We start from the raw sequence: 17,408 nt of genomic DNA, 5'->3' as shown, positions 1-17,408 counted from the left end.
AAGAAAAGATTTCATCGCATCCCAAATAACCAAATTTGACATACCCTCAGTTGTATTTAATTCAAAAGATAGAGAAATTTGCTCTTTAATAAAACTTACAAATGCTGAATTGTGCAGCAGTGTAGTATTAAATCTCCACTGAGATGCATTCCGTATATTATCAGGGAACTTCAGTATTAGTGTTGTGGGCGCATGTTCCGACAACGCAATAGCGTCATACGCACAGTCAGCAACAAAAGGCACCAATCGTGTATCCAACAAAAAATAATCAATTCTTGAATACTTATGATGTACATGTGGGGAAAAAAGAAAAAATCCTTACCTTTAGGATGGAGAAATCTCCAAATATCGACCAAACCGTATTCTAGTAAAAAGGAATTAATACAGGTCGCAGCCTTATTAGGAAACCACGGATTGGTTGATGATCTATCAATTGAAGGATTGAGACAACAGTTAAAGTCACCGCCTATGATCAACTTATATTCATTTAAATTCGGCAACACAGAAAATAACCTCTTAAAAATTTCAGAGCTATCTACATTAGGTGCATACACACACATCAAAGCCACCTTTTGGCCACATAACAAACCAGTAACAACTAATTATCTTCCAATTGAATCAGTGACAGTATTAAAATGTACAAAAGGGATTTTAAAATTAATAAAAATAGATATCCCTCTAATTTTAGTTACTGATGAAGAATGAAACTGAGAGCCCCTCCAAAATTTAAAAAAGCAGTTTTCATCCTCCCTATGGATATGAGTCTCATGCAAAAATAATAATAGCGGCTTAGAGTGATTTTTAATTTCTTTAAGATCTTTCTATGCTTAATAGGTTGGTTCAAGCCATTTAGGTTCCAAGAGATTATATTAATTTTATTAGCATTCATAATAAGGCTTTAATTTAAGATTTTATAAAATAAGTTAGTACACCAGCACAGACCAAACCCACAGGGAAGAACAAATTATGGATTTGATCAGAGAGAAAGAAAACAACATGATTGACAAGAAAAATTCTCAGGACTGCCCAGTCGAAAAAGCCTAAACTAATAGCCCCACCCCCTCCCCCCAAAGCCTGAAAACTATCCAATAGGCGGACAGCATGCTAAACTCCCTAAACCAGTCTCCAATAGGCAGACTTTTTTAAAAAAGTTGTATGCTGACACTACTGGCACAATAACAGATACATAAAGAAATAAACAAATTCCAAATACTTTGATATTATATCTAATATAGGTTAGAACGTAGTTAACAGTGGCCATCTTAAATTCATTTAATAAAAATTGATCATATATTCAAAAAAGATAGATCCAACCAAATAATTGTTACGACTAGTGTTAAACTCTTACAAATCCTGAAGAAAAAAATAAAACAGCCAAAATGATGTCTGGTCAGACATAAAATGTAGATTGGACTTTCAACGATCCAGCTACAAACGACTCCCAGCTAAGGGTTAAGTGTTTAAGTGACTTGCAAGACAGGCTTAAACTTTATAAATTTCCAAGCCTCTTCTGGGGAGTCAAACCATTTTGGGTGAGCGTTAGGTGGGGAGATTCTCAAACGAGCTGGATAATGCAAAGAGGGATATTTAATTCTTTCTGCATAAACCTTTGGGGCAAAATCTTCAACTATACGAATCTCTACTCTATTATACAAACCCCATTTCCAGAAAAGTTGGGATATTTTCCAAAATGCAATAAAAACAAAAATCTGTGATATGTTAATTCACGTGAACATTTATTTAACTGACAAAAGTACAAAGAAAAGATTTTCAATAGTTTTACTGACCAACTTAATTGTATTTTGTAAATATACACAAATTTAGAATTTGATGGCTGCAACACACTCAACAAAAGTTGGGACAGAGTTAAAATAAGATTGAAAAGTGCACAAAATATTCAAGTAACACCAGTTTGGAAGACTCCACATTAAGCAGGCTAATTGGTAGCAGGTGAGGTATCAGGACTGGGTATAAAAGTTGCGTCCATCAAAGGCTCAGTCTTTGCAAGCAAGGATGGGTCGTGGCTCACCCCTTTGTGTCAAAATTCATGAGAGAATTGTTAGTCAGTTCAAAAGGAACATTTCCCAACGCAAGATTGCAGAGAATTTAGGTCTTTCAACATCTACAGTACATAATATTGTGAAAAGATTCAGAGAATTCAGAGAGATCCCAGTGCGTAAAGGGCAAGGTCGGAAACCACTGTTGAATGCGCGTGATCTTCAGGCCCTCAGGCGGCACTGCCTAAGAAACCATCATGCTACTTTGACAATTATAGCCACCTGGGCTCGGGAGTACTTCGGAAAACCATTGTCACTTAACACAGTCCATCGCTGCATCCAGAAATGCAACTTGAAACTGTATTACGCAAGGAGGATGCCATACATCAACTCTATGCAGAAACGCCGGCGAGTTCTCTGGGCCCGAGCTCATCTCAGATGGAGCGAAAGACTGTGGAACTGTGTGCTGTGGTCAGATGAGTCCACATTTCAGCTAGTTTTCGGAAAAAACGGGCGTCGAGTTCTCCGTGCCAAAGATGAAAACGACCATCCTGATTGTTATCAGCGAAAGGTACAAAAGCCAGCATCTGTGATGGTATGGGGGTGCATCAGTGCCCACGGCATGGGTGAGTTGCATGTATGTGAAGGTACCATTGACTCTGAGGCGTATATTAGGATTTTAGAGTGACATATGTTGCCATCAAGGCGACGTCTCTTCCCGGGACATCCATGCTTATTTCAGCAGGACAATGCCAGACCACATTCTGCACAGGCTACAACAGCATGGCTTTGTAGACACAGAGTGTGTGTGCGTGACTGGCCTGCTGCCAGTCCAGATCTATCTCCTATTGAAAATGTATGGCGCATCATGAAGAGGAGAATCAGACAACGGAGACCACGGACTGTTGAGCAGCTGAAGTCTTATATCAAGCAAGAATGGACAAAATTTCCAATTGCAAATCTACTACAATTAGTATCCTTAGTTCCAAAACGATTAAAAAGTGTTATTAAAAGGAAAGGTGATGTAACACAATGGTAAACATGCCTCTGTCCCAACTTTTGTTGAGTGTGTTGCAGCCATCAAATTCAAAATTTGTGTATATTTACAAAATACAATTAAGTTGGTCAGTAAAACTATTGAAAATCTTTTCTTTGTACTCTTGTCAGTTAAATAAAGGTTCACATGAATTAACATATCACAGCTTTTTGTTTTTATTGCATTTTGGAAAATATCCCAACTTTTCTGGAAATGGGGTTTGTAAATTAGCTTCCCCCGCTTCCTAGCATCTTGAGGAATTGCTTTTTTAGTAGTAAAGTAATGCAGACATAAAATCACCGGGCAAGGTTTCATCTCCACTGAAGCCTTCATGTGGAGGATTCGGTGTGCTCAATCTATCATTGGAGGAGCTTCGAGTATCTCACTAAAAAGTGAGTATGGCATATTCATAAAGAACTGTAGTGGCTCACCGGTTTCCATGTTTTCAGGCAAGCCCAGTATGCGTAAATTCATCCTACGACTTCTGCTTTCCAGATCAATCGTTTTCTTCTTAATTCTCAATAATTTTGAAGAAACCTCAACAATTTTCTTTTCCATAGTAGATACCTTTAATTCTTGTTCTTTAATCACTTGATTCACTGTCTAATGTTCTCTTCTGAATCTATTAGTGTCCTTTTTAAATGTCTGATATTGAAATTCCAGATTCCTCAAAGATTCCTGGACAGCAGAGACAGTATTTTTAAGCTTTTCATTAGCATTCGTCAGTTTATCAATCTTAGCGTCCACCATTCCGATCTTGGTGTTAATATCTTGCATCAAAGAAAACATTCTTTCTGAAGTAGAGACTTCCTCTGCCTCCTTTGTTTGTTCAGCTTCGGAAACAATTTTGCCATTAATTCAATCCCAGTTCGGGTTCCAGCCATCATAATTAAATCATAAATCCTTCACTAAAAGTAATAAATCTTCAAAGTTTAGACAAAACTAGCAGTGGAAAGCAAGTTGTAAAAGATAGGAGTAGCGCCATCACGCGTCTTACTCCATGGGCTACCAAGAGGAGACTCCCCAGTGTTTCAAATTGTCCCCAGGTGTAACCTATCTTCAACAGGAATCCCAAAGACCCTCATCCCTGGGAAAGGTGTTTCTGTAGCACTAGGTTTTTTATGAAATGAGGTTGCTAGTCCCATGCTCAGCCTTCCTCCTTTCACAGCCAGGGTTTCTTTATCAATCTTTTTATTTCACAGCCAGGCTTGGGACCATCCAAGGCAGAGTTCAAGATAAGCCTACCGTGCCCAATATGTTGGGCCTTGTGCATAGGCATGGGAGTTAGTCAGCACGAATCATGAGTTGCCACTGGTTCAGTTTGGCCAAATCTGATGTACTAGCAAGGGGTGCAAAATTATCAAGGAAAATTTGCAAGCAAGGACTTCCTCAAACATTTTTTTTAGTGAAAAGATTGCTGCTTTTGTATGGAGTGCCACAGTTATGATTTTCATCAAGGCTATGTCAGGTATATCACAACGGCTATGTTGGTTTGACGAGATGTGCTTTATGGTCGCTGTTTAACATTCTACTGTTCCACAGCTGAGGAAGAATTAATAGGCAAAGTAACTATCATCATTCTTGCTTTATCCAGTCAAACTAGAACATCTCAGCTCTGAGGTGTATGCTATTTGTTTAGAGATGCAGCACGGAACAGGTCCTACCGGCCCAACGAGCCACGCTGCCCAGCAACCCACTGATTTAACCCTAGCCTAATCATAGGACAATTTACAATGACCAATTAACCTCCTAACCAGAACATCTTTGGACTGTGGAAGGAAACTGGAGCACCTCAAACTCCACTGCCTTAAGCTGTGCTTACTGCTGCACTACTGTGGAGGAATGGAGGAAATATTTGAGCAAGCTTGATTGGAACAACTGAATGGAAATGGTGTCACTAAGATCCCTGATGTCTGTTGCTTCCCTCAACTGATCTTTTTGATTTCTTCAAAGACGGGGTTCTGCTTAAACTACTGATTTGTAATTGTCTCTCTTCTCTTTTACCCTTTATACCATTGGTGTTTAGGGCAGTAATAAAGGTCCTCCATCTCTGGCGCTATTCACAGCCTCTTTCATCGTGTCAGTAGCTGCCACCCCCAACCTCAGTTTTCTCTGTTGTCAGTCATGTAAGTCTTAAGGCTGATTTATACTTGTGAGTATGGGCTAAGCCGTAATGCTGATTTTTCACTTCTGCATCGCTCTACGTTGTAGCAAGCATGTGTTGCTGTGTGCCAAAACGCTAGTCGGTGGTGTTGTTTCTATGCCACTGTGTTGAGTTTCTTTGTGAGAGACATGGATGAGGAAATGCATTTCAAACATTTTCGCATGTCGGCAGGTAGATTTGACAATTTGGTTCATCTATTTTGCATCGGTGTACGCACAGCCTACAGACATGACGGAGAAGAAGCAACCGGAAATGTGTAGGAGGAAATGCGATGCTACCAAGCGGGCCAATCACAGTTGTTGCGGTCTGCGCCACCACAACGCGTGAGTAACTTTTCTGGAGAGGTGCACGTCACCCTACAGCGTAGATGCGACGCACAAGTATAAATCAGCCTTTAGGTGCAGAATCAGGAATGCTGCCATACCCAGATGTAGAATTCTTCATAGCTCTCTGGTCATTGAGGCATACAAGGCTCCAAACCATGACAAGGTTATGGTCCTTTTTTTGGTAATTGTACTGGAACCATAAACTTTATTTCCTTATGTATTTTTAAATATTTAATAATGATCAATAGATCAACTCTGTTATTCTAATATACTGCTACCTCAATTAGTTTCCATTTTTACATATTTGGCTGTAAAAAGTACTGAGTGACAGTCATGTTAGATTCAGTCTTGACACATGCTTTTCAGCAAAGCAAAGCACATGAAACTGCCATAGAATCACCATTTTTAATACCCAGTGCATCTTTGATCTTGACTGAACTGCAGCCTAGATGTGAAGACACTTCCTCAGGTGAGGACAAAATCAGTGAATGAACTGCATATTTTCCTGGCCATGGTGGGTTAAAAATGTCAGCATGTGATGTTTCAGTGGGGAAACCGGGATTTTAAAGGCTGTTTATCAAAGGGATGGAAGTTTTCCCAAATGCTCTCATTCAGCACATTCAATTGCTGAATGAATGTTACAGATGTTACCAACAATTACTAACCTCTTTATTTGTATGTATATTTTAATCTAGTCCAATTAGCTGCTGCCATGGTAGTGCGCCAGGGGTTGGAGGATGTGAAGTATTTTCTTGCCGACAGGCCACCACTGGTTGTGTTTATTCTGTGCATCAGTTCTTTGGCAGTCGCTTTCTTCAGTTTAGGCATCTATGTCCAGTCACATGAAATCACAAACCCTGATGTGCCTCAGGTAAGCTGTCAAAATACAATGTGAAAGCAACTCTATGTCATGCTGCATTGGTGTTCGCAAGCTTGTGCACTGATTTCTATGAAGGCAAATGTGTATAGTTATGAAATCAATTTACCCTTCCATTTGTGAAGCTAGGAGCTAGGCATTGTAATTAAAATAACTGATGTTTGTTACTTATTATCAAAGCCAACATTTTTATATCAGAAATTACACAAGTTTTATTTCCTCATCATTTCCCTTGATGAAACACTAAAACATTTTTTAAAAAGACACACCCAAGATGCCTAATCAGTGTAGAATTACTTCATTTGGAATGTAGAATTACTTCATTACTTCCAAAATTACTCTTTTGGAAGAGGACAGCGAGGCTTTGAGAAGACGTGCGGCGGCGGCCATTTTCAAATTGCTTCTCAGATCGGAGTTCTGAGAGGCGGGACTGCGCAGGCGCGTGAAGGAGGCCTGGGAAGGAGGGAAGATATAAAAAGGAGAGAAGGAGTGAGGTAGTTCTCTTTTGGAAGAGGACAGCGAGGCTTTGAGAAGAAGTGCGGCGGCGGCCATTTTCAAATTGCTTCTCAGATCGGAGTTCTGAGAGGCGGGACTGCGCAGGCGCGTGAAGGAGGCCTGGGAAGGAGGGAAGATATAAAAAGAACGCAGCCTTAAGCAGCGGGCAGCTTCGTTTGCGGGCAGCGGAGTGAGCCGAGAGCAGAGTGTAGGGCTTGGGCTCAGAGGGCTTAGGCGGAAGAGGACACAGTAGGCTTATCTTTTAGTTCTCCTTGTTATTTTCAGCTATTCGGGAAGTATGAGTGTGAGGGCAGCTTGTTGTTCTCGGTGTCGGATGTGGGAGGTCCTGGAGTCTCCGAGCCTCCCGGACATCCACATCTGCGCCAGGTGTGTTGAACTGCAGCTCCCGAGGGACCGAGTTAGGTAACTGGAGCTGCAGCTCGATGACCTTCGCCTGGTCAGGGAGAGTGAGGAGGTGATAGAGAGGAGTTACAAGCAGGAGGTCACTCCGGGGCCACGGGAGGTAGATAGGTGGGTCACGGTCAGGAAGGGGAAGGGGCAGGTACTAGAGAGTACCCCAGTGGCTGTACCCCTTGACAATAAGTACTCATGTTTGAATACTGTTGGGGGGGACAGCCTACCTGGAGGAAGTGACAGTGGCCGGGCCTCCGGCACAGAGGACGGCCCTGTAGCTCAGAAGGGTAGGGATAGAAGAAAGAGGACCATAGTAATAGGGGACTCGATAGTCAGGGGTTCAGACAGGCGGTTCTGTGGAGGTGATCAGGAGTCCCGGATGGTAGTTTGCCTCCCTGGTGCCAGGGTCCGGGACATTTCTGATCGCGTCCAAGATATCCTGAAGTGGGAGGGTGAGGAGCCAGAGGTCATGGTACATGTAGGTACCAATGACATAGGTAGGAAAGGGGAAGAGGTCCTGAAACGAGAGTATAGGGAGTTAGGAAGGCAGTTAAGAAGAAGGACCGCAAAGGTAGTAATCTCTGGATTACTGCCTGTGCCACGCGACAATGAGAGGAGGAATGGAATTAGGTGGAGGATGAATGCGTGGTTGAGGGATTGGAGCAGGGGGCAGGGATTCAAGTTTCTGGATCATTGGGACCTCTTCTGGGGCAGGCGTGACCTGTTCAAGAAGGACGGGTTACACTTGAATCCTGGGGGGACCAATATCCTAGCGGGGAGGTTTGCTAGGGCTACAGGGCAGACTTTAAACTAGTAAGATGGGGGGGGCAGAAATCAATTTGAGGAAACTATGAGAGAGGAGGTTAGTTCACCAGTAGAGCAAGTAAGTAGACAGTGTGTGAGGGAGGAAAGGCAGGTGATGGAGAAGGGATGCGCTCAGCCCGAAGTTGTAGGGGAGAAGAAAGAAAAGGATAATAAATTTGAATGCATTGCTAGGGATGAAAAGAGAGGAGGAAGTGGAGAGTATCTTAAATGTATCTATTTTAATGCTAGGAGCATTGTAAGAAAGGTGGATGAGCTTAAAGTGTGGATTGATACCTGGAATTATGATGTTGTAGCTATTAGTGAAACATGGTTGCAGGAAGGGTGTGATTGGCAACTAAATATTCCTGGATTTAGTTGCTTCAGGTGTGATAGAGTAGGAGGGGCCAGAGGAGGAGGTGTTGCATTGCTTGTCCGAGAAAATCTTATGGCGGTGCTTTGGAAGGATAGATTACAGAGCTCCTCTAGGGAGGTTATTTGGGTGGAATTGAGGAATGGGAAAGGTGTAGTAACACTGATAGGAGTGTATTATAGGCCACCTAATGGGGAGCGTGAGTTGGAAGAGCAAATGTGTAAGGAGATAGCAGATATTTGTAGTAAACACAAGGTGGTGATTGTGGGAGATTTTAATCTTCCACACATAGATTGGGAAGCTCATTCTGTAAAAGGGCTGGATGGTTTAGAGTTTGTGAAATGTGTGCAGGATAGTTTTTTGCAACAATACATAGAAGCACCGACTAGAGATGGGGCAGTGTTGGATCTCCTGTTAGGGAATGCGATAGGTCAGCTGACAGATGTATGTGTTGGGGAGCACTTCGGGTCCAGTGATCACAATAGCATTAGCTTCAATATAATTATGGAGAAGGACAGGACTGGACCTAGAGTTGAGATTTTTGATTGGAGAAAGGCTAACTTTGAGGAGATGCGCAGGGATTTAGAGAGAGTGGATTGGGTCAAGTTGTTTTATGGGAAGGATGTAATAGAGAAATGGAGGTCATTTAAGGGTGAAATTATGAGGGTACAGAATCTTTATGTTCCTGTTCGGTTGAAAGGAAAGGTTAAAGGTTTGAAAGCGCCATGGTTTTCAAGGGATATTAGAAACTTGGTTCGAAAAAGAGGGATGTCTACAATAGATATAGGCAGCATGGAGTAAAGGAATTGCTCGAGGAATATAAAGAATGTAAAAGGAAACTTAAGAAAGAGATTAGAAAAGCTAAAAGAAGTTATGAGTTTGGTTTGGCAAATAAGGTGGAAGTAAATCCGAAAGGCTTCTACAGTTATATTAAAAGCAAGAGGATAGTGAGGGATAAAATTGGTCCCTTAGAGAATCAGGGTGGTCAGCTATGTGTGGAGCCGAGGGAGATGGGAGAGATTTTGAACGATTTCTTCTCTTCGGTATTCACTAAGGAGAAGGATATTGAATGGTGTAAGGTGTGGGAAACAAGTAAGGAAGTTATGGAACCTATGACAATTAAAGAGGTGGAAGTACTGGCGCTTTTAAGAAATTTAAAAGTGGATAAATCTCCGGGTCCTGACCGGATATTCCCCAGGACCTTGAGGGAAGTTTGTGTAGAGATAGCAGGAGCTCTGACGGAGATCTTTCAGATGTCATTAGAAACGGGGATTGTGCCGGAGGATTGGCGTATTGCTCATGTGGTTCCATTGTTTAAAAAGGGTTCTAGAAGTAAGCCTGGCAATTATAGACCTGTCAGTTTGACATCAGTGGTGGGTAAATTAATGGAAAGTATTCTTAGAGATAATATTTATAATTATCTGGAGAGACAGGATCTGATTAGGAGTAGCCAGCATGGATTTGTGCGTGGAAGGTCATGTTTGACAAACCTTATTGAATTTTTTGAAGTAGTTACAAGGAATGTTGACGAGGGTAAGGCAGTGGATGTAGTCTATATGGACTTCAGCAAGGCCTTTGACAAAGTTCCACATGGAAGGTTAGTTAAGAAGGTTCAGTCGTTAGGTATTAATGCTGGAGTAATAAAATGGATTCAACAGTGGCTAGATGGGAGATGCCAGAGAGTAGTGGTGGATAATTGTTTATCGGGATGGGGTGCTTCAGGGATCTGTTTTGGGCCCAATGTTGTTTGTAATATACATAAATGATCTGGATGATGGGGTGGTAAATTGGATTAGTAAGTATGCTGATGATACTAAGGTAGGAGGTGTTGTGGATAATGAGGTGGGTTTTCAAAGCTTGCAGGGAGATTTTTGCCGGTTAGAAGAATGGGCTGAACGTTGGCAGATGGAGTTTAATGCTGAGAAGTGTGAGGTTCTACATTTTGGCAGGAATAATCCAAATAGAACATACAGGGTAAATGGTAGGGCATTGAGGAATGCAGTGGAACAGAGAGATCTAGGAATAACAGTGCATAGTTCCCTGAAGGTGGAGTCTCATGTAGATAGGGTGGTGAAGAAGGCTTTTGGAACGCTGGCCTTTATAAATCAGAGCATTGAGTACAGAAGTTGGGATGTAATGTTAAAATTGTACAAGGCATTGGTAAGGCCAAATTTGGAATATTGTGTACAGTTCTGGTCACCGAATTATAGGAAAGATATCAATAAATTAGAGAGAGTGCAGAGACAATTTACTAGGATGTTACCTGGGTTTCAGCACTTAAGTTACAGAGAGAGGTTGAACAAGTTAGGTCTCTATTCATTGGAGCGTAGAAGGTTGAGGGGGGATTTGATCGAGGTATTTAAAATGTTGAGAGGGATAGATAGAGTTGACGTGAATAGGCTGTTTCCATTGAGAGTAGGGGAGATTCAAACGAGAGGACATGATTTGAGAGTTAGGGGGCAAAAGTTTAAGGGAGACACGAGGGGGTATTTCTTTACTCAGAGAATGATAGCTGTGTGGAATGAGCTTCCTGTAGAAGTAGTAGAGGCCAGTTCAGTTGTGTCATTTAAGGTAAAATTGGATAGGTATATGGACAGGAAAGGAGTGGAGGGTTATGGGCTGAGTGCGGGTAGGTGGGACTAGGTGAGATTAAGAGTTCGGCACGGACTAGGAGGGCCGGAATGGCCTGTTTCCGTGCTGTGATTGTTATATGGTTATATGTTATATGGTTATTTCAATTGTTATGGAAAAGAGTTTGCTGTGGTTGGTCTGGCTGTCAACCTCTATTTAGCTGAAGCTTGTTTTGGAAAGCCATCTGTAACAGATTTGAGTAACCTTGCACTTTAAAGGTATCATCTTTTAGATGAAATGTTAAAACTGTCTGTTCTTCCAACTGGATGCAAAAGTTGTGGCATATTTGGAAAGAGATCAGACAAGTCTTGACTAGTATTTTTTTTAACCCAGCCAGCACCCACAGAACCAAGAGTACACTTAGCCCCTAAGAAACCACAGACAATACGAATTGTTTCAAAGTAAGAGTCCAACCCTGGTTGGCATACTTCATAAGCGATCCAAGGTGGTAATAGTTGGCAATTGTTTGTTGTTTTTTTTTAGGGCATCATACCTAAGACTGCCAGTGTCCATATAATTACTGAGTAATGATGAGAACTCAGAATCTTAACTTATACCTCCAAATAATTATAATATCTCAAATGGCTGGCCAAAGCCTAGCTTTATGATGAATCCTAGACTAATATCAGCAATAGTAGTGAGAGAAAACCCATGTTTTTGATCATAATCCCATAGATGCCTTTTGCCACATGTGTACGTCTGTCATTTAATGAAAAGATTCAACTTCAATGATGAAAAAGGGATAACAGTTGCCTCAGTTCTCACAAGGTGATAATGCAAGTATTGTGTGTTTTCTGCAGGGCCATGAAGCAAAATCCCAACTTTAATTCATTATTTTTGGGGGGGGGGAAAAAAGAAAAAAAAATTGCCTAAGATTGGTGCTACTGAGAAGCCATCCCGTGTAATGCTGAAATATGTCTGTTTGTTTTAATTTAGGTCTGGAATATAGTCCTTCAGTCTCTCAGTAAACTGAAATTCTGTCAATCTAAAAATAAAAGTTTGGAAGCTCTCCCTGCCCTTGTTAGGCATGGTTCCATAAGGAGACGACCAGACCCTGATCCATTAGCTCATACCACTACAGGACAGCCTTCAACTGTTGTTTCTACACCAAGTGCACCAGTCAGTGTCTCCCTGCTGGTGCCAATGAGCTTTGACTTAAAGGAGCCATACAAAAGATTTTATAGCAATGTAACTTTTCTCCAGGCTGTGGTAACTGGAAGTCTGCTAGGGCTAAGAGGTAAGCACAAATATTTGATATTGATCCCCTCAGAACTAATAACTAAAGGCAGCACTCATGAAACTCATCTGTAATTTTATGTTTCTGTGCCATTTGAAAAGATGAAAACTTGCATGTTGACAATGAAGATTTCAAATGCTTAAGTGTTATCTGTACACCAAAGACCCCATTTTCTGGTATAACTTTTGGGAACCTCAACAGCTCCTGCTTTGGCTTCTGCCCATTTATTATAACTCATGCCTCTGTTTTAAGCTTTTGTTTTGTGATGTTTAAAGGTACTATGTAAATATAGTGTAACTATGAGCAGTTTTGGGCCCCATTTCTAAGAAAGGATGTGCTGTCATTAGAAGAGTTTCATGGGAATGATCTGATTTTTAAAAAAGGGTTAATGTATGAGGAGCGCTTGATGGCTCGAGGCACGTGCTCACTGTAGTTTACAAGAAAGAGAGGGGATTTAATTGAAACCTATTGAATACTGAAAGTCTTAGGTCAGGGGTTCCCAACCTGGGGTCCATGGACCCTTGCTTAATAGAATTGGTGCATGGCATAAAAATGGTTGGGAATCCCTGGCTTAGATAGAGTGGATGTGGAGACAATGTTTTGTTTAGTGGGGGAGACTAGGACCAGAGAGGACAGCTTCAGAATAGAAAGTAGTACCTTTATAACAGAGATGAGGAGGAATTTCTTTAGCCAGAGGGTGGTGAATCTGTGGAATCCATGCCATTTATAATATTTAAAGCAGAGGTTGATGTGCTTTGATTAGTCGGGGGGGGGGGGGGGTCAAAGCTTCTGAAGAGAAGGCAGGACAATGGAGCTTGAGAAGGATAATAAATCAGCTGTGATGGAATGGCAGAAAGATCATATGGCATTACGGAAAAGATACTGGCATGGATAGAGGTTTGGCTGACAAGCAGGAGGCAGCGAGTGGGAATAAAGGGGGCCTTTTCTGGTTGGCTGCCAGTGACTAGTGGTGTCCCTCAGGGGGTCAGTATTGGGACTGCTGCTTTTCACATTGTTTGTCAATGATTTGGATAATGGAATTGATGGCTTTGTGATAGGTGGAGGGATAGGTAGTGCTGAGGAAGCAATGTGTTTGAGCAGGACTTAGACAAATTGGAAATATGGGCAAAAAACTGACAGATGTAATACAGTGTTGGGAAATGTATGATACATTTTAGTAAAAGGAACAATAGTGTAGACTATTATCTAAGTGGAGAAAAAATTCAAACATCAGAGGTGCAAAGGGACTAGGAGTCCTCGTGCAAGACTCCCATTAGATTGAGTCTGTGGTAAAGAAGGCAAATACAATGTTGGCATTTATTTCAAGGGGATTAGAATATAATAGCAAGGAGATAATGTTGAGGCTTTATAAGACACTGGTCAGGCCACACTTGGAGTATTGTCAATAGTTTTGGGCCCCTTATATCAGAAAAGATATGTTGTCATTGGAGAAGATTCACAAGGATAATTCCGGGAATTAAGGGGTTAACGTATGAGGAGCATTTGGGCGCTTTGGGCCTGTACTCACTGGAATTTAGAAGATGCAAGTGGGGGGGGTGGGTCTCATTGAAACCTACTGAATGTTGAAAGGACTAGATAGGGTGGATGTGGAGAGGATGTTTCCTGTGGTGGGGGTATCCAGAACTTGAGGGCACAGCCTCAAAATTGAGGGGCAACCTTTTAAAACAAAGGTAAGGAGGAATTTTTTTAGCCAAAGAGTTGGAAAATCTGTGGCATACTCTGCCACAGACTGTGATGGAAGCCAAGTCCCAGGATATATTTAAAGCGGAAGTTGACTGATTCCTGATTGGTTGGGCATCAAGGGATGTAGTGAGAAGGCAGGTGTATGGGTTTGAGTGGGATCTAGGATCAGCCAGGATGGAATGGTGGAACAGATTCAATGGGCTGAATGGCCTAATTCTCCTATATCTTATGGTCTTATATTTACCGCTGTTTGTATGATTTGAGATGTTGCATTCTGCTCTTCCTATTGCCCTATCAAACTTTAATATTATATATAAAAGTAATCAGTTGCGGTCTGGTTTCAGAATTGGTGGCAATGGTGCAGATTGTGAGCATCTTAATTCCAAGTGTTATAAAAAGGGGGGAAAGATTCAATTGACATAGTGGTTAATTTTAGAGCCATATTTATGTGTGATCCTCTAGTCTCATTTAAAAAATAGTTTATGAACATTTGAGAAATTTATCTGGAGATTCTTCATTATTTTTGATTGGTATCAGTTTAAGTGGTTGCTGTCCCCTTCTTTATATTTTAGATTCTAAGGCAAAGGAACTGATTAACATCATGCTCATGTCACAATGGACACCTGAACATTACCTTTCACAAGTAAATTCCACAAATACCGAGAATCACCTTAGCTGTATCACAATGACTGCAGCTGCACATGTTCTCCCTCAAGAAAGGTCTGTTGAAACATGAGCTGAGAAGAACTCCACTGCCTTAAACTGTGCTTACTGCTCTTTGCTGCTATTCTCATTGTACTTTGTTGAATGAATACTTGTTAACCGCTAAATCTGATGAGGATTACAATGATGAAACAGGAGGAAGTGGATAGGGAGGGAGGGATGACTACAGACCTTCATTAAAAATATCAAGCTGTTAATTTATCAATGGAACCAATTTTTCATGCCCATCTTTCATAGATGAAACTCTTCATACACACCAAATAGAAGAATAGGTGGATATGGGAAAGAATGAATGAAATAAATTAGTGGAATTACATAATTTCAGCCACAGATGCACCATCCTTATTGCCTACATCTCATGAGAATATAGCAGAATATCCTTCTGAGATGTGGGTGACAAGATACTGAGAGTATGTTTATGATCTTTTGCTGCTGTAGCCCATAGACTTCAAGGTTCGACATGTGCATTCAGAGATGCTCTTCTGCATGTCACTGTTGTAAAGCAAGGCTTTTTGAGTTATTGTCACCTTCCTGTCAGCTTTAACCAGTCTGGTCATTCTCCTCTCATCTCTCTCATTAACAAGGTGTTTTGCCCACAGAGCTACCGCCCACTAGATGTGTTTTTGTGTTTCACCCCATTCTCTGTAAGCTCTAGAGATGGTCATGAAAATCCCAAGATTTAAGTGGTTTCTGCAATACTCCAACCTCCCCTGTATGGACCAACAATCATTCCACAGTCAAAGTCACTTTGATCAAATTTCTTCCCCATTCTGATGCTTGGTTTGAACAACAACTGAACCTCTTGACCACATCTGGATGCTTTTATGCGTTGAGTAGTTGCCACATGATTGGGTGATCAGATATTACAATGATTAGGTTTACCAGCAGGTATACCTAATAAAGTGGCCACTGTGTGTAAATGTCAGTCAATATACTAAAAATTGGATTGTTGTAGAATAAATCTATCTGAATCTCTAATGTTTCCCAGTTAAGGAAATCTAGCAACTTACTCTGCTTTATACAAGAGCTCAAACTCATTAGTATGGTTGACTCTTAACACTTGATTACAGACAAGAGATGTCAGCAACATTCACACTTTGTGGGCAGTTAACAGCTTTTTTTCCTGACAGATAGTCACCATTCTTCACTATCACCAGCTCACCCTGAGTTTGATGCTGTTCCATAACCACAATGTCAAATTTGCTGAGTAGAATGATCTCTTTTTAACTTTGCATCAGAGTTTTGTTCATAGGCAGTAGCCTCCATAGTATCCAGGACATCCTCAAGGAGCAATGCTTCAAAAAGGCAGTATCCATTATTATGGACCACCCCCATCACCCAGGTCATGCCTCGTTCTCATTGCTACCTTCAGGAAGGAGGTACAGAAGTTTGAAGAGACACACTCAACAATTCAGGAATAGATCCTTCCCCTCTGCCATCAGATTTGTGAATGAACATTGAATCCATTTTTTATTTCTATTATTTAATTTAATTATATATATATAGTGATGAATATTTTTCTATTATTACGTATTGCATTGTACTGCTGCTACAAAGACAAATTTCATGACATGTGCACGTAATGTTAAACCTAATTCTGATTCTCCCTCATCTCCATAGTCCATGACATTAATTTCATTGTACCTGTGTCTTTTTGTCAGCATCAGGCAGAGCATTATGATTACTAGTGACGTTAACTATATATTTTTTGATTGTTTTTATCAGATATTTTCCTTCCTGTAACTTGGAGAATCTCACCGATACATCTTTGTACCAGATCACATTGGCAGAGAGCTCTGAGAAGGCATCTTCACAAAGTCACACTTCTGTTCCGTGCTATGTGGCACAGTACAAACCTGAACCTAATTTTACCATTCTGCTTTTGGAGGTAATATTTGAATTAAAAACTTCTCCATTTAATACTCTTTGATTGTTTAGTAACCCAGAAAAAAATTACCTACATGTTACAAATATTTAATCTACCGTGTGCAATTCAAAATTTATCCCTGAAGTGTAAGAATCTAAATTTCTGATACTTGCCATTACAAAAGAGCATTATTCAAACCAGAAGCTTAGTGCTCTTTATTAGATGGAGATGGTAAGTATACGGTGGCCCTCTTTTTCTGATTAGTTTAATGAAGAAATTAATTACATGAAATAGCTCTTGAAGCTACATGAAAATAGAGGAAGCTTGAGGAAGACAGTTGATTTTCAGTTGTAGATTTGGAAATAAATAGAATTTGTTTTAACAAATATATCTGTTTGGAACCATCCTTTAAATTACATTCGTCCTATATAAAATACATGAATATCTTGATGTTTTTAATCAATTTTAACATTGTGTATGGAACAACTTTGTTTAAAATCAATTACTCCCCAGTGGCTCAATGGGGTAGTTGACTACTTTTCCGACTGTCTCCACCAGCCCCAAATATTGTGAAATAACATGTCTTGTGTCAAAAAAATTGTGTGTTTCTCCTGGAACAATGGTAACATGAAAATCCATGATAAACCTGGGTTTCACATTGATCATGATTATCATTAAGTTCACAGGGAGCCCTGTAACCTGTTTACCTGGTCACAAAATTTAATTAAATCACCTCTTATTTGCTTTAGTAGTCCTCATATTT

General features: G+C 40.7%; 1 protein-coding gene across 8 annotated transcripts in view; it reads left to right on the top strand.

The window, feature by feature from the left end:
• LOC140738480 (transmembrane protein 248-like) overlaps nt 1–17,408 on the top strand; it is a 39,295-nt gene that overhangs the window by 7,466 nt on the left and 14,421 nt on the right. For 4 of the 8 annotated variants that reach the window (XM_073065803.1, XM_073065799.1, XM_073065801.1 and 1 more), the window contains 5 exons: nt 5,417–5,520; nt 6,219–6,394; nt 12,051–12,351; nt 14,628–14,775; nt 16,504–16,666. In XM_073065803.1, the coding sequence (XP_072921904.1) occupies nt 5,469–5,520; nt 6,219–6,394; nt 12,051–12,351; nt 14,628–14,775; nt 16,504–16,666 (840 nt within the window). In that variant the 5' untranslated portion in view covers nt 5,417–5,468. Of the gene's footprint in view, nt 1–5,372; nt 5,521–6,218; nt 6,395–12,050; nt 12,352–14,627; nt 14,776–16,503; nt 16,667–17,408 lie in introns of all 8 variants that reach the window. The other 4 variants (XM_073065804.1, XM_073065806.1, XM_073065805.1 and 1 more) reach the window with 2 other exon arrangements.

The sequence above is a fragment of the Hemitrygon akajei genome, chromosome 14 (genome assembly GCF_048418815.1).
Source record: "Hemitrygon akajei chromosome 14, sHemAka1.3, whole genome shotgun sequence".
Taxonomy (NCBI): Eukaryota; Metazoa; Chordata; class Chondrichthyes; order Myliobatiformes; family Dasyatidae; genus Hemitrygon; species Hemitrygon akajei.
Note: the sequence above shows the minus strand (reverse complement) of the source record. Positions and strands in the feature narration are given on the sequence as shown.